Raw genomic sequence first — 18,079 nt, 5'->3', positions numbered from 1 at the left:
CTCCTCCATTGATGCTCAAGAGGGCAAGTGGGAAAAATAACCCCAAATGTCAAAACAAACAAACTAGAAATAATTCCTCAGTGGCCCTGGGAATGCTGGCTGTGTCAGCTATGACTGTGTCAGCAATGATGCCTATCATAGCTGTCAATGGTCCTTTATTTGGCGGGAAACTCCCTTATCCCAGCGCTGTGTCCCGCTGCTGTCCCTTATTCATGATGTCCCTTAAATTTCCCGGGTTTCAAAGGAAGCAGCTCCTCCCCCTCCCTCTCTGCCGGCCAGAAGGAGGGAGGCTCCAACTGTGTTGCTTGTCTCCGTTGCTCACCTAATAAGGAGTCTAAGAATGACTGTGGGGTGGAGCTTGCATGCCTTGTGCCGATTAAATCGGCCGCGTTGCCTGGGGACTCGCCTTTGCTCAGCGCTTCCCAGCGGAGAGGTGACGGTGGTTTTCCTCGCTGCATCCCCTTTGCCGGATTGCTGCGCTGTGGGAGCCACCGCTTGAGGCTTCGTTTGGCTGCTGGCTGGGTTTTCTGCCCTTGGCTTGGAGGGGCTCAGAAGCTGAACATACCTGTGCTTGGAAAATCCCTTATTTTGGCTGCTGATCCCTTATTTTCGAGGCTGCTGGTCCCTTATTTTCAAATCTGTAAGTTGACAGCTATGATGCCCATATGTTGCTCACACGTGGAAGGAACCAATGAGCTCAGGTTGCTATGGACACATAGCAAAACTCCCTCTGCATCAACACATACTTATGACATCATAATGCCCACCAGACCATCAGTTTCAGTGGCCCAGCCATGCCAAAGCTTAGGTGATCCCTACAGGCAGAGGTTCAGATCTCTTTACATGGTTAACCGCTGTGATTTGGGAGCACAACACAGCACCCCCATAGCTCCCTGGAGTTTGGTTTAATGAAACTGTACAGTTTCCAGCGCTTTAAATGTATCTTGTCGTGTGGTTAACCTTTAACTGTTGCTGCTTTTCAGACCAACATGGTGTCTCTGGAAGGCCTTACCAAAGTTGTCGACCCTTCTCAGTTAACTCCCGAATTTGACGGCTGCTTGGAATATAACCACGAGGAATGGATAGAAATCAGAGTTGCCTTTGAGGATTACATTAGCAATGCCACACACATGCTCTCCAGGCTGGAGGAGCTGCAGGACATATTGGCCAAAAAGGACTTGCCTCAGGACTTGGAGGCGGCTCGGAGTATGATTGAAGAGCACTCGCAGCTGAAGAAGAAGGTCATCAAAGCACCCATTGAGGACCTGGACTTGGAAGGGCAGAAGTTGCTGCAGAGGATACAGAGCAGCGAGACCTTCCCCAAAAAGAACTCTGGGTCTGGAAACGCGGATCTGCAGAACCTCTTGCCCAAAGTGTCCACCATGTTAGACAGGTTGCACTCGACGCGGCAGCATCTTCACCAGATGTGGCATGTGCGGAAGGTGAAACTGGACCAATGCTTTCAGCTCAGGCTTTTTGAACAAGATGCAGAAAAGGTAAAATGGCGGCAGGCGGTGGGTGTGTTTCTTGGCCAACTTCTTAAGTTGATGGGACGCGGGTGATACTGTGGGTTAAACCCACAGAGCCTAGGACTTGTCGGCGGTTCGAATCCCCGCGACGGGGTGAGCTCCCGTTGCTCAGTCCCTGCTCCTGCCAACCTAGCAGTTCAAAAGCACGCCAAAGTGCAAGTAGATAAATAGGTACCGCTCCGGCGGGAAGGTAAATGGCGTTTCTGTGCACTGCTCTGGTTCGCCAGATGCGGCTTAGTCATGTTGGCCACATGACCCGGAAGCTGTACGCCGGCTCCCTCGGCCAATAAAGCGAGATGAGCGCCACAACCCCAGAGTCGGCCACGACTGGACCTAATGGTCAGGGGTCCCTGTACCTTTATGTGTCAGCACCCAGTGGCACTGTGGGGGTCCGCAGGATTCTTTTCCAAGGAAGGGGCCAAGTAAAGCAGTCAAAGGATACTTTCTCAGAATAGAAATGTGAAGGAGAATGTCTGTACATTTTGCCTCGCATCTCAGGTTCTACAAATGCTAGAAACTTTCGGTTTTTAAAAAATGAAACCTGGGATTGGTGGATTTTGGTTCATCAGGAAACGGAAGAGAGCTGTCCCCTGTGTACTCCTCACCCTGCAAATACCCATTGATTGCTCTATGCAGTGGACAGCTGTTGGAACACCCGGTACGGCTGGATGTGTTCCCCTTTAAGAGCCTTGGACTTAGTGTCTGTGTGACCGCTCAGGTTTGAGGAGGAGCTCGCTGCCCCTGTATGGAGCCGGTGTGACGTTGCCCAGAGCCTGCAGCCCAGAACCTCCAGGAACCAGACATGGTCCATAAATTGGCCCTTTAAGTCATGCTAAAATGGAATTCTGAATGCTTATCTCTTTTAAAAAGGTAGGGGGGGCAATTGGCAAGTGTAAACTAGCTTCTAGTTTTCAAAGGTGTGAAGCCTCAAGCCTCACTATAGTCATTGAGACCTTTCCATGCTTAATTTTGGATTGGCCCTCTTAGACTGCCGTCATGCACTTTGGGATGTAAGTCCAGCTGAACTCTGCATGCTTCAACTTCCAGATAAAACACACACATAGGATCTGCCCCTAACTAACCGTGGCGTTGTGCAGTTTCATGTTGGTGGCCCCTTTTTTCCGTTGCCGTAATGACTTATTTAGTGGGACGCGGGTGGCGCTGTGGGTTAAACCACAGAGCCTAGGACTTGCCAATCAAAAGGTCGGCGGTTCGAATCCCGTGACGGGGTGAGCTCCTGTTGCTCGGTCCCTGCTCCTGCCAACCTAGCAGTTCGAAAGCACATCAAAGTGCAAGTAGATAAATAGGTACCACTCCAGCGGGAAGGTAAACGGTGTTTCCATGCGCTGCTCTGGTTCGCCAGAAGCAGCTTAGTCATGCTGGCCACATGACCCGGAAGCTGTACGCCGGCTCCCTCGGCCAAGAAAGCGAGATGAGTGCCGCAACCCCAGAGTTGTCCACGACTGGACCTAATCGTCAGGGGTCCTTTTACCTTTACCTAATGACTTATTTAATGCAGACACATCTATGATTTAGGCAAATTAATCATAACAACTGGGATTTGAGAGAGATGCTTTTCAGCGCAGATTGGCTTTCGAAACAGATAACAATTAAAATCTGGCACGCAACAAACAAAACCCTAATAAAACAGCAAGCCTCTCAATGCAGTAATTGTGGTTTACATCCCATGACCCCAGACTCCTGGTTCTAGTTTTTACCAATTTCTTTTAACTCAACTCCTCTTTCACTAGAAGGGTTGGGGGTATGCAGGCAACTGAAAGCAACACCTTTGACCTGAGTCTCGAGAGAATAAACGAACCAGAGGTCATGCCCTTTCCCTAGCTTGCTCCTAAAGTGACCACCACAAAGGTTGTTGCTCCTTTGGGGTGGGGTGACCTGCCACCCTTGGTGGGCCCAGTGTAAATAACCTCTCTGGAAGTAATTGCAGAAGCAGATGTTACTTACAGCAGGGGTGGGGTAGGGCAGGCCTTCTCTTCTGCCATATTTGCTCATAGTAGACCACATAAGCGGCACACAAGACACTACCAAACCATTCTACGTTCTAAAACTTACATTAATAATCCAAAACTTGAGAGAATAATGTACAAGATCTACTACAGAAGCCACAAACAGAAAACTCATTCAAATTGTGTCCAAAAGGAAGATTCAGTCTTTAAAGTTCCTTTAGCCAGGCTCCTGTAGATATCAACAAAGGTAAGTTTGATCAAACGAAACATCGGCCATGTTGCGCTCAAGGGGTAGATATCAATGAAGATAAGTTTGATCAAACGAAGTGTTGGTGATGTTACGCACAAGAATTAGACAGGGTGCCGGCGTTTGTCACCTGTTTCACCCATGAAGAGTCTCGGGCTTCTTCAGTAAATTCTCTCTCATGGTTTTGATATATTTATAAACATTCAACTTCATATGCTAAGTTCTTTCTTGACTTAAGCATTTATTCATTTACATAAACTGGCAGTAGATATCACCACAGCATCAGCGCTGTAGTGTTCTGGATTTTCATGCCACTTAAGTTGTAAGTGTCAGCGCTGCTTGTCGCCGGAATGATGTACGGATTATTTAGTAAGAACGTACGGACCACCCTGCTTGTCACAGGAACATGCCGGTCAGTTCAAAGATGGAGTTAACTCTTTATTAGCAAAAACACGGTCTCTGCAGACTTGGCTGAGTGTCAGGCCTAATGAGCAGAGCAGCTCATTCCCATTGATGATCTTCCATGAAAATCACTTGCCAAGACTGAAAGGCCCTGTCTCCTCGGGGCTTTCCGCAAGCAAGCGGAGACTGTGCCTGTATGCAGCCAACCTCCCCTCCGCCCTTTTCACACCTCTCCTGGTTCTAGGTTCATTTTGCCTTCCTGACTCATCTCTGCCTCTTGGCCTCCCTCCTCCTAGTCTCCTGCTTCCACTTCTGCCTCTGATTCTGAACATCTCTCTGCCATAGACTCTCCCTGCTCACTGAGCCCTGTTACCTCTTCAGCTTCTGATACCTCTTCTTCCCAGTCCTCTGACCACTCATGGTTGTCCCACCACCAATCCCGGGGCTCTGAGCCTTCTTCCCTTGGTGGTTCCTCAGCTGGTTCCTCCTTCCTCTGCTTCCAACCAGTCCATGACACTGTCGGATCTGGCCAGGGACCAACCAGATGCCCATGGAGAAACAGAACCTAAGCACTACATGTTCGCCATGTGCAACTCTGCAAAAGGTTTCATCGCTAGTAGCCATTGATTCATGTCTCCCTGTGCCAGGCTGCGTAGGTACAACTTCTGCACTGTTACTGAACATATGTAGTCAAGGATGAGTCTGGACCCCCCTAATCTATCTTGATTCCCACCATGGCTGTGCAAGAGGCATTTCACTAATCAAATAGATCCCAAGTAAGTTGTAGATTAAATAAAAGCCCACGTATATTTGACAGTGACTCCAGTTTAATATTGAAACATGGAATTGCGCTAAGCATTATTGCTTTATGTTGCAGGGTTACAACTACATAGGGATGGTATCAAGGGTTTGTAATAGCCCCCAAGAGTAATTCCAGTGGGGCCTTACTCATACCTTACTCATACATTTTATCCTCCAACTAAAAGGTACCTAGAGACAGAAATTAAAAACATGAATAATGCGCATATTTCAATTTTTATTACAAAAAAGTAGGTATTGTGGAATGAATGTTTGGGGTCATTTGGACCGCAAGTCATTTAGACATGCAGTTTTTAATTGCACGTTTTCTTTCTGTTGCAGTGGGGGTATAAATGCTCGCAGTGCGCTCTCCTTAGTGAAACCCTCAAATTTAAGATAGAAAGCCCTAGAGGAAGCAAAACAATTGGCTTCTTTCACCGTAAAGTGTGCATACACCTCAGATGCTTGGGAGGGTTTTAAAATGTTAAAGCTGAATATTGTTCAGAGCTCAGGCCTGCTTTTCTAAGGACCTGTTCCAAAATCAGAAAGCCACCTCTCTCTTATCTGTATGCAATTGGCGAGCCTCTGAGGTTAGAACCCTGGACATTTTCACTTTGCTTCTGCTGCAGTTAAAACGATGACTGGCAGGGGCTTTCCTTTTGCAGAACGCTACAAAGCTATAACACTTCCTTTGGGCTCTTCCTGCAAAGAGAGTAGAGTTGAGAAGCTCCAGGTGTACTCATACCTGTTTTGCAGCCGAACCCGCGGGGAGAGATTTTCCTCTTTTAGAATATGCACATCCATCTAGCCCTTCCGCCCAGCCAGTGAACTCCCCCCAAGATTTAGGGCTCAACAGGGGCTGGGAAGCAGCATATGGAAATAAGAGATTCGTCCTCTCTGCCAATGACAACAGGAGATGATAACAGGAACCGGAGCCAATTCTGACATCATATTTTTTCCCCCTCTAGCTGAATACCCGTGGAGGATTAACTATGAGAAAAGAAAGTTGCTAGAATAGAAAATGCATGTGGATTTTACTGTTTTTATCCTAAACGAAAGCATGTGTATATACAATGGTATTTATATCTACGTTTTGCTTACTAGTTTGGACACTCTTCATTAAGTTGGGAATGCAAGGGCCTGATTCAGTGCCTGCCCGCCCCGAGCAAATTGTTCCTGCCCGTGAAGTGCCATCCATTTTGACAGTGGTTAAAAGCAGGGAGAAATTAAGTAGACACTGTACAGAGGTGGGTGGAGTACAGTGCAAATTATATGCAAATCACGGGAATCGGAGAACACCCTATTCAGCCCAAATGTCTCAGCTGATCTGCACAGATCACCTCAGGAGGAGAGGGGGACAGTGTGCCTGGCCTGTGTGTGTATGACAGAGATCCTTTTTCGGTCTACGCATATATTTCAAGTTTTGTCCGTAAGCTTCTTTCACAGGTGTTTAAGCCATCTGCAGGACCCGGGTGGTGATGAATAATAAAGGATGACTAAAGACCAACATTGGCAAAGGAATGAGACAGATTCTTTCACACAGGGGGTGGGGAATGTTCTGACAACTGGTCCTTCAACGTTTTCTTACCTTCCATGTAGCTATAGATAGGCTCAGGCGACCAAGACACAGAATCATAGCAGAGTTGGAAAGGGGGGTTTCTCTCTCTCTCTCTCTCTCGCTCTCTCTCTCTCTATATATATAAATTTATTTATTTGGTTTTTCATATTAAAGTTTTACAATCACATAACCAATATACATCATAAAAAGAGGATTCCAGAGAACCTCCTGGACTTCCCTCCTCCCCTTTGACGGTCCTAATGTTAGTTATTTCCTCCTCCATCTTGTATAATAATCCAAATATTTTGCATCTCCATTCTATCCAGAATTCACCATTAAACTCTAAGTGTTATTCCAATCCTACTAACGATTCTGTTTACAATGATTTTTAAGATAAATTATAAATTTCCCCCATTCCTTATTAAAATTTTGGTCTTCCTGATTTCTGATTCTTCCAGTCATTTTAGCCATTTTGGCATAATCCATCAACTTGATCTGCCATTCTTCTCTGGTCGGGACTTTATCTTCTTTCCATCTCTGGGCCAATAACATCCACGCAGTGCCTAAAATTCCTAAAAGAAAGGCTTCAGGTTTTGGTTTATGTTTTAGAAAAAGTTATTTTAAACGTTTTTTTCAATTCATTATACATCATTTCCCAAAATACTTTTACAACCTTACACGTCCACCACATATGATAAAAGGGGCCTTCTTTTTCCTTTCATTTCCAGCATATATTTGACCCTGTTTTATACATTTTTGCTGGTTTACCGGGAGTTATATACCAACGGTACATCATTTTCATATAGTTTTCTTTCAACGTACAGTGGTATCTTGGTTATCAAATTTAATCCATTCCGGAAGTCCATTCCAAAACCAAGGCGTGCTTTCCCATAGAAAGTATTGCAAAATGGATTAATCCGTTCCAGACTTCTAAAAACAACACCTAAAACAGCAATTTAACATTAATTTTACTATCTAACAACACCATTGACCCATAAAATTAAAGCAATAAACAATGTGCTGCAGTCACACAATCAGTAGCTGAACTGGGTTCTACACAGTCACAAAAACAAAACAAAAAGAGCCACTAAAACAAAAATGCAAAATAACAAAAACAGACAGACCTCAGCTTAACACTCAAAATGGAAGCATAACACTCAAAACGGAGCATTTTCGACTTCTGAAAAAAGTTTGCAAACCGGAACACTTACTTCCCAGTTTGCAGTGTTTGGGTTCCAAGTTGCTTGAGTACCAAGGCGTTTGAGAACCAAGGTACCACCGTATAACATGCTGTAAATTTTAAATCTGAATTCCATAACTTCTTCCGTGCTGTAAGTCCAACCCTCTTCAATGCATGGGCTGCAGATCTGTTTAGAATCAAAGATCAGATTGCAAGCCTTCTCTCTGAAGTGCTACGTTTTTGTGACGTGAGGGCACTTGCAGGCAAAGTCTTTGCTATGCGAACCTTCTTTCTGGTATAGGCCTTGCCTAAAGACTCTACCATCTTAGAGCTGGCTGAGATGTCATAACATCTAGGAACACTGAGAGCATGATGGCACCATGATAACTCCGCACGTGTGCAAGCAAAGTGCCGTAGTGATCATGCCAGTGGGGTTGGGGAGGAAAATTCACCAAAGAAAGCATCGCTTGGCAAGTGTTGTCTTTTCCGTTCAGGGACGTAGACTTGCTGTGCGGAAATGAGGCCCTTTCTAGACCGGCTTTAGAAAGAGCACTAATTAGTTATGGATTAAGCATCAACATTGCTCACTTCAGGTGAGATGGAGTGGTAAATCTCAAACCCAGATAAGGGATCTGTATCGGAGAGTTTTTGTGTTAGCCTGCTTGTTGCTAAACCATACCAAAAAAAGAAATCAGACAAATAACATTGGAGTTTTGTAGTGGAGCTCCAAAACATAGTGAAGGGGAAGAGCCGGCCGAGACAATATAATTGGATGTTTTATAGAACTCTAAAAAATTGCAGCTGTGCCATCTAAAGCGCACTACTGACAAAGAAGCAAATGTAATTCATTGACTAATAAATAATTGCATCTTTTTACACAGACTGTGTTTATTCTCTCCCCCACCCTCCACCCTCATTTCTAACTAGCTGTGCCACTGTTTCACATGGGATTATCTCCCTCACTTACAGCCAGCCTATACAATAAAAGGCTAAAAGCCAAATTAAAACAAAGATTAATGCCTAAGATGGATGCGCACGCACAGGGAATCGTAAGGTTGGCTTGTTAAGCGGAAGCGTCAGTCTCAAATTTTCGCAGGAAGCGGAGTGCATGGAGCTTAGACGTATCTAAAAATCACGATTTGATGCCCTGAAGATTTCACTTCAAATCTGCAAACTTCTTTATTTTTATTTTTTTAAAAAAACCTGGTGAACTCTGAAATGCCGTGAAGTAGATTATTAAAAAATCTAAATTGAAAATTTCTCAAGGGCTCTCTTGAAGCCAGTCTTCCATGTATGCTGTTTGTTAAATTACTCTTCTTTAACGCAGGCAGGAAGAAATGATGTTTTGTGACTGAAGGAAATAGCTAACTCGTTCCTTGCCAAACTGTACCAATTGATTAAGAAGGGTTTTTTTGGTGGGGAATCTAAGTCTAAATAGGTCTTCCAAGGCCATTTTGCCTGCTGCAGAAGGCACAATGAAATACTTGAAGGAAGTAATTGATGCCCAAAGAGTGCAAACTATTAACGATGGCGGTGCGAGGGGCACCATTTGTGCTTGGGTTTCAAGCAGCGAAATGTCTCGGGCCTGCATCTGTGCTGGTAGTGAACATATTGCTCCCCATTAATTAGAGCCGAAATGTTTAATCAAACTTAGCTGGGCCAGCTCTGTTGCTGGGGGTGGTTGCCAAACGCCACCGGAAGCCAAGTTGGCCCAGAAATTTCTGTGTTGTTTTTTTCCGTCCGCCATTGCTGCTCCCCACTTTTCCACGGCGGATGGAACTGGGAGCGAGCACGGAGCTCAGCCAGGCAGGCTTTGTTTTGCTGCCAGTCCTAGGGGCTCCTGGCTGCCAGGCAAGGATGCAGCTGCCTTAGGTTTTCTGTAGGTAGTGCCACAAGCGCTCACCTTCCAGCTCCCCATTCTCCCAAGTTTGCACCATTCACAGATGTACAAACTAAAACGAGGGTAGGTTTCTTCCTCTGTGAACGCTCCATTCCCTGGTATCTGGACCAGACATCGAGAAACAAGCTGGTTGGCTAACCCTTGTGATGTCGCCAAGAAACCCCTCTTCTGCCCCCCTCCAACCCTCTACATAATATTGTTTTCTAGCAAGACGACAACTAGCATGGACACTCTCTCAAAAAGCCCAGAGCAGACGGCCTGTCCGAAGCATGTCGGAAGAGGCAAGACTGACAGCTGTAGCCATGCTCGGTTTGATGTACGCTGGTCTGTCATCTCAGCTGCAAAACTAGTAAATGGACGTGCTGTGACCGGTCTTTTTATTTTGCAGCTTGTCTTCCCTCCGTATCTCAAAATGTGGAGAACTGGATGTAGCATTCCAGCTGTACTTTAACTACTGCAGTTTCGGGTGGTCCGTGTGAACTTTCATACTGTGTTCATTAGCAATTACTTGTTGTGGCCCTTTCAATGTACACAGTTGCCTCGCAGTCCTTACGACATTTATTTCTGTGCTGGCCTCTGAGATGTCTTAGAAATGTGATATCCAGTGCAACTGAGGCCTCCTTTGCTTTTCGAATAGTTCTGATGACTGCTGCTGCTATTATCCTGAGTTAACCTAGTCCTTGTTGGTAGTATTGCTGCATCATTGGCCATCTTACATTCGGCCACTGTGCATTTGTTTAATGTCCTTCTCCCTGCCTCTCTTTTTGCTGTAGGTTTTTTATTTTTGTTTTACATTAATCTCTTCTTTCACTCAGTTTTCAGCCCAATTTTCCAGTTTATTAAGAATCCTTTGGACACTGTCCTAACCTTCAGTTGTGATAATGGCATTTCTTCCCAGCTTTGTTGAATGCACTTGGGGAGCGCCTGTTTGCTCCCTTTCAAACCAGAGAGTTTGAAGGAACAGGAACAGGATAGAGACCCATAAGACCCACCCTGATGCTTGCCCCTGCTGTTTTGGTCCATTGTTGAGCAAGTTGAGGAGTGTGGTGCTCTCACAAGTTAGGTATCCACCAAATAATATGGCCTTCTTCATAGTGTTTCTCTGTTTTTACTTGTGCTTTGCAAATGGGTACACAATGGACATTACTAGTAGTCCAAACAATGTCTACTTGCTTCACTAGTCAGTCCTATCATTTACCATTTGGGGCATGTTGATGGCCGAAAAGAGCCGACTCATTTCTTTGCAAAAGCTTCTCTCAGCTGGTTGCCTGGGGGCAGTTCTTCCTCACCACAGGGGACTAGGCAATTGGTTATTTACAAGCCCGGCTGGCAGAACTCTGTGCTTAAAGCTTTGCTAATTTGGAAAGTCTTTGCTTGTAAACATGCAAAATATGTTGTTGTTGTTGTTTAACCTGGTGCCCTGTCCTGTGATGAGCATTAATTCCTCTTTTCTTTTAGATGTTTGACTGGATCACACACAACAAAGGCCTGTTTCTGAACAGCTACACAGAGATTGGAGCCAGCCACCCTCATGCCATGGAGCTCCAGACACAGCACAATCATTTTGCTATGAACTGTATGGTAAGAATATTGGAACTTGCAACGGCACTTTGTATTTGGCAAACATCTTGTATTTCACAGTGCAGAGAAAGTCTGACCCCAGGTGCTGGCCCTGTATGCAGTGTGCTGGAGAGGAAAGAACAGAATCCAATCTAAATAAACAAGGTAGGAGAAGAGAAGGGAGGAAGAGAGACTGAGAACAACAGAGTTGCTTCGGGTTTTGCAGAACTATTACAGCTGCCATCGTAGCAACTTGCAGGCGACATGCAAACAGGTCCCCCTACCCAGAGGGCCTGTAATCTTCTTATTCAGTGGAGGCAGGGAGTAAACCGAGAGAGAAATAACTTTGTACATTACGGCATGAGGACTAGGGAGTTGTGCCCAAGGCTAGTGAGTCACGCTGCATAGAAGTAGCCGGATTATAACGTATATGGACTCCTTCCAAATTCAGTGAAAGTTGGAGGCCTCATTCCTGTGTATGTATGCTTTTGCCACAGGGATTGTGAATGGCTGTGCAGCGATAGATTAGCTAATAGTAATAATTCCGTAAGTTGCGAAACTCCGCTGAAACAGCTCGGCTTTCAGGAACCGTGGTCCAGGCTGTCATTTTTAAATGAGGGTAGGTAAATTAGAGCCTGATGGAGTTTTGTTTGCACTCAAGAGAATGGGGACAACTACATCACACACAGACACAAAACACACACCCTGATTGTATGAAGGCGCAAGACAGTGTTACATGGATAAAACGAAACCAATCCTAATTTGATCCATGTTTGAACAGGGGTCAGCACTGATAGAAGAGACATTGGCAGTTCTAAAAAAACAGTTTGAAATGAACTAATATACCAGTAAGCTAGGATTTGCTAAAGCTTTTGTGGTTTGGGTTTGTCCTTGCTTGCATTGCTTTTGGTTTCAGATTAGGGATTCGAATGCGGCCTATTTTGACATCGTTTTCTAACGTCTTAATGATAGCGGTTCGTTGCAGAGGCCTGCATGGGCTTGCCTTTTATCAAAAGGCACTAATTACTGAAGTTAATTAGCATTTTGGACAGTCTGAGCCAAGGATAGGGATTGAGATCGAGATGGGAACAAATGCTGACATGTCTGAAGAGTTCGTTGTAGGTGAGGGTTATGCAAAAGCCGAGCATTCTGCTTGTGTTTCTGGCTTGACATTCAGCCCTTAGGAGTCCAGTGAATAAAGGGGCCAAGCAGTCACTTGCCCAGAAATGTTGTCACTAACAAATCGCAGAGCAGGAGTATTCATCAGTCCAGCAGGCCATAGTGAACTATCTGTGAACCAGTGAAGGCAGTGAATGTCTTGTGTGAGTGCCTGGAAGTGGTTGGAGGATGGATGGCGGCTAACAGATTGAGGTTGAATCCTGACAAGATAGAAGTACTGTTTTGGGGGGACATGGGGCATGCAGGTGTGGGGGATTCCCTGGTCCTGAATGGGGTAACGGTGCCCCTGAAGGACCAGGTGCGCAGCCTGGGAGTCATTTTGGACTCACAGCTGTCCATGGAGGCGCAGGTTAATTCTGTTTCCAGGGCGGCTGTCTACCAGCTCCATCTGGTACACAGGCTGAGACCCTACCTGCCCGCAGACTGTCTTGCCAGAGTGGTCCATGCTCTGGTTATCTCCCGCTTGGACTACTGCAATGCACTCTATGTGGGGCTACCTTTGATGGTGGCCCGGAAACTGCAATTAATCCAGAATGCAGCAGCAAGACTGGTGATTGAAAGTGGCTGCCGGGACCACATAACACCGGTCCTGAGAGATCTGCATTGGCTCCAAGTACGTTTCCGTGCACAATGCAAAGTGTTGGTGCTGACCTTTAAAGCCCTAAACGGCCTCAGTCCAGTATACCTGAAGGAGCGTCTCCACCCCCATCGTTCTGCCCGGACACTGAGGTCCAGTTCTGAGGGCCATCTGGCGGTTCCCTCACTGCAAGAAGCGAGGTTACAGGGAACTAGACAGAGGGCCTTCTCGGTAGTAGTGCCCCCCCCCCCCGTGGAACGCCCTCCCACCAGTTGTCAAGGAAATAAGCAGCTATCTATTTTAAAAAGACATCTGAAGGCAACCCTGTTTAGGGCAGTTTTTAATATTGTTTTTAACACTCGATTGGGAGCCGCCCAGAGTGGCTGGGGAAACTCAGCCAGATGTGCGGGGTAATAATAATAATAATAATAATAATAATAATAATAATAATAATAATAATAATAATAATAATTTATTATTATCATCATCATCATCATCATCATCATCATCATCTCCCAGGCTGCGCACTTGGATTCAGCTAACCAGTCCTATCAGCAGAAGCACTGCTCAAGGACTTTCACTTACACAATGAAGCCTTCCCCCCCCCCCCCAGTCACACACACACACTTGGTGCTGCCCCTGAAATGGGCTCTCAGTGAGTGGCAGGAGAATGCCCTAGAACAGCATGCAAAGCAATGGGAGGAACATGTCATCTGGCAAACAGGAATGCTTGCACAGGTGGCACAATTGAAAGAGTGAGGCATTGAAATGGACCCAGTGGGTACCTACTAGTCTGGGATGCAGCTCTGCCCTGAGAGTGAGGAGGAAGTTCTGTGCAGAAAGCCCTAAAAATGGGACTCCTTTGCTTTGTATAATAATAATAATAATAATAATGATGATGATGATGTTATGTACTGAAGTTCTCACCCTGGGCCAGCAGGGGGATACTGTAGATAGTTCAGGTCCACATATGCAAATAAGGGATTGAAAGTGACGTTCAGTGATTGGATAGTTACAGAAAATGGTTACTGTTACGTTGTAGTGGAGCTCTATATAAGTAGGCTGGCTGAACCCTTCAGTTCAGTACTGTTCTGGCCTGTGAATAAACAAGAGCTGTTTGAAGAAGCACTGTGTCGTCTGATATGTTCACCCACAACTTAACAAATAATAATAATAATAATAATAATAATAATAATTTTTATTTCTACCCCGCCCTCCCCAGCCAAGGCCGGGCTCAGGGCAGCTAACAAGCAATAATAAAAACAAGTTGAATGAATACAACTTAAAAACAAGATTAAAATACAACATTAAAATATTGAAACATTAAAATATTAAAATGCAGCCTCATCACAGGAGGAGAAAGAAAAAAGAAAGAAAGAGGGGGAGGGAATCAAATTGACTCCAAGCCAAAGGCCAGGCGGAACAACTCTGTCTTACAGGCCCTGCGGAAAGAAATCAGATCCTGCAGGGCCCTGGTCTCATGAGGCAGAGCGTTCCACCTGGCCGGAGCCAGTGTTGAAAAGGCCCTGGCTCTGGTTGAAGCCAATCTAACTTCTAACCACTAGAGTGCTGCTATTTATGGACCTTGAGGCTCTCCGTGGGGCATATCGGGAGAGGCGGTCCCGTAGGTACGAGGGTCCTAGGCCGTGAAGGGCTTTAAAGGTCAAAACCAGCACCTTAAATCTGACCCTGGTGGGTTTATATAGTATCGGTCTATAGGGTGTTGTTGTGGCCGATAGTTGGTAGCCTCCTTGGATTTGAGTGGAAATGCTAAGGTAAAATCTCACATCCTAGCAATCTTATTTGAATACAGCATGAAGCAATGAGGTCAGATAAGGTAAAATATATATATACTCCAAGAATAGGCAGTAAGAAGTTCTCCCTGACCCCTGCTGAAGTCCCTCCCAGCTCTTCTGAAGGCTTAAGGTTTCTTTTTCTTTCTTTTTAAAAGTTCTAATATTCCCTTTTAATTCACAAACCCGTCAGGCTGATTTAATAAGCTGTTTTTAAGCCCTCCCAAAGTTCCGTTTGAGGCTGCAGCAAACAAAAGTCACAGTGTTAATAGAAATCTGTGTAAATGAGATCAGTCCAAGGTACAGGGTGATTTTGCTGTTTCTGCAATGTGCTTTACTTGATCAAATAAAAGTAGGCTTTTGCTCGAGAGAGAGGTGCTCATTTTTCTGCCCTGCTTTGAAAACATGTCGCGGCAAAGGGCTTGGAGAAAGCAGTGCTGGCAGGATGGCATTTCTCTGTTGCTTTCCAGAAAACAACAGGGGGTGCTGAAATTGGGAGCAGTCAGTTGCATTTTGTCCCTGATGGAGTAGCGAATGCTGCTTACCTGCTAAGTGCACATACCCCTTTCTTCCTGTTTTTAAAAGGGAATATAGGAAGCTGTGAATTCTGCCAGAAGCCTTGGAGTTAAGAGGGGCTGTCTTGTGGTATGGCTAATGGCTAGAAAAAAACCTTCTCCAACCTAGTGCCCTTGCTGGCTGAAGCTGATAGGAGTTGTTCTCCAAATCACCTAGAAAAGCACCAGTTTGCTAACTTTTAGCTACCTGAACTGGTGCTTTCTAAGTGTTTTGACGCCAGTAAAGTTAGCTAAAATGTATAGAAAAAGAGAAAGAAAATGTTGGAAATGTAAAAAAAGAAGATGGGGATTATTTTCATATGTGGTGGATCTGTGACAAGGTTAAAAAATTGGGAATCAATTTATAATGAACTCCAAAAAATATTTAGGTATACTTTCCCCAAAAGACCGGAAGCATGTCTATTAGGTTTAATAGGAATGGAAATCAAAATGGGAGACCAAAATTTGTTCATGTATGCTACGGCTGCCGCAAGAACCCTCCTGGCCCAAAATGGAAAACACAAGACATACCAACCTTCCAGGAGTGGCAGGTGAAGTTGACAGAATACGCAGAACTTGCCAAATTGTCAGGGAGGATCCGGGACCAGGAAGACCAAAGATACCAAAATAATTGGAGTAAATTTATTGAATATTTAAAGGAGAATTGTAAAGAGGTCAAGACACTAGCAGGATTGACATAATACCTTCAGTGTATAATAGTACTATTGTGAGAATGATGTGCGTGATAGAAAGGGGTTAAATATATCAATTGCAAGGAGGGAGGGGAGTTGCGACTCGGCAGAGTCAAAGGGAATGTAAGGCATTAATATGGTTTGTTGGAAAAGAATATGTAAGGAAAACAATAAAAATTTATTTGGGAGGGAAAAATAGAAAGCACCAGTTTGTGGAAGGCTGGCCTGCAATCTTAGTCCATGGCGTTCTCTGAAGAATAGTTCTCATGAGGGATTGCTGCCCATTTGACGTCCCCATTCCCCATAGCCCTTGCGCCTCGCCGGGCTTTGGGAAGGACGTATGGTGTCTTAGACAGTATCCCAGAGTCCTCCTTCCTTCCCAAAGCCTAGTTAGCACTTGCCCAACTTGAGGAAGGAGATGGGAGGGCTCTAGGACCCTGCCAAAGCCTTGCTCCACCTTCCCAAAGCGTGGTACCTCATTTATCCGGCTTTGGGAAGGCAGCATGGGGACTGGGGAATTTTGTGCCAAGGTGACAACCCTTGTGGTTCAGTGGGTGGCTAGGGAGCAGCAGTAAGCCATGTTTTCCTCTCTTCTAATTAATTTGCGTTTAATGAAAGTTTAGATTTAATATTGCCCGTGTAAGCTCTGAAGATTGCACCATCCGAATATTTAGCATCCTTCCAGCCTACTCGCTTGTATTTTTTTAAAAAAATAATAATAATGGATGTTCAGACTTTCCGAGGATGTCAAATTCAGGATACTGAATTCTGAACTTACACAAAATGCGCACGGCCCTGGTTGTGACAGTATAAGGATATGAGCGAAAAGCTGGTTTGCAACGCGATAGACTCTTACTTTCTCAGAGAGGTCTGCAGCATGCTTGGCATCCTTATAATAATAATAATTTATTATTTATACCCCGCCCATCTAGCTGAGTAGTAGTAGTCCAAGCAGGAGATAACTAGAGCATGTACCACTCTGGCAAGACAGTCCGCAGGCAGGTAGGGTCTCAGCCTGCGTACCAGATGGAGCTGGTAGACAGCCGCCCTGGGCACAGAATTGACCTGTGCCTCCATGGACAGCTGTGAGTCCAAAATGACTCCCAGGCTGCGCACCTGGTCCTTCAGGGGCACCGTTAGCTCATTCAGCACCAGGGAGTCCCCCACACCTGCCCACACCCTGTCCTCCAAAGCAGTGCTTCTGTCTTGTCAGGATTCAACCTCAATCTGTTAGCCGCCATCCATCCTCCAGGCACTCACACAGGACCTTCACCGCCTTCACTGGTTCCGATTTAAAAGAGAGAGCTGGTATCATCTGCATACTGATGAACACCCAGCCCAGACCCCCTGATGATCTCTCCCAGCAGCTTCATATAGATATTAAAAAGCATGGGGGAGAGGACGGAACCCTGAGGCGCCCCACAAGTGAGAGCCCAGGGGTCTGAGCACTCATCCCCCCCCCCACCACTTTCTGGACACGGCCCAGGACAAAGGAGCGGAACCACTGTATAATGTGTTTTTGTTCTTGTCTAATGTGTTTCGTTTCCTCTCTTTCCAGAATGTGTATGTAAACATAAACCGCATCATGTCTGTAGCCAACCGTTTGGTGGAATCTGGTCACTACGCCTCGCAGCAAATCAAGCAGATTGCTAGCCAGTTGGAGCAGGAATGGAAAGCGTTTGCTGCAGCGCTGGATGAGCGAAGTACCTTATTGGACATGTCGGCCATTTTCCACCAGAAATCAGAGCAGGTCAGTAATTCCGCACAGCGGCGACAGCAGACTAGACTGAGCATGCACGGTCTCATTTAATCTGGAAATGGGTTTTGCCTCTCATGAGCCCCAGTTCGTATGTTTGCCTCTTAAAGGGGCTTTGGGACAGGGCAAGTTCCTGGTTTCTTGTTTCTTTGAGAATAATTTTTATTAGTTTTCAATTATATCCTAATAATAGCCTCATTATAACAATGCCAACTGATAATGCAATTGTTAATACCAATAATTCAAATACCAAATTATATGATTTAGATAAGGTGCCCTCCCCCACGAGCTAGAATTGATGGCTTGATTATTTGCTTTATTTCTGTGTTCCAAAATTTCCATTACATTTCAGTCATAATAATAATCCCTTACACAACAACTGCAGTA

The 18,079-nt window shown here is 45.3% G+C and overlaps 1 protein-coding gene across 6 annotated transcripts in view; it reads left to right on the top strand.

The window, feature by feature from the left end:
* Nucleotides 1-18,079, top strand: part of TRIO (trio Rho guanine nucleotide exchange factor) — a 260,121-nt gene that overhangs the window by 74,832 nt on the left and 167,210 nt on the right. For all 6 annotated transcript variants that reach the window (XR_014566281.1, XM_083747100.1, XM_083747102.1 and 3 more), the window contains exons 5-7: nucleotides 984-1,496; nucleotides 11,040-11,162; nucleotides 17,495-17,686. Coding sequence is in view for 5 of the 6 variants with exons in the window: in XM_083747100.1 (XP_083603226.1) it covers nucleotides 984-1,496; nucleotides 11,040-11,162; nucleotides 17,495-17,686 (828 nt within the window). In the remaining variant the exon portion in view is untranslated. The remainder of the gene's footprint in view (nucleotides 1-983; nucleotides 1,497-11,039; nucleotides 11,163-17,494; nucleotides 17,687-18,079) is intronic.

This window comes from Podarcis gaigeae (genome assembly GCF_964106915.1).
Source record: "Podarcis gaigeae genome assembly, chromosome: 7".
Taxonomy (NCBI): Eukaryota; Metazoa; Chordata; class Lepidosauria; order Squamata; family Lacertidae; genus Podarcis; species Podarcis gaigeae.
Note: the sequence above shows the minus strand (reverse complement) of the source record. Positions and strands in the feature narration are given on the sequence as shown.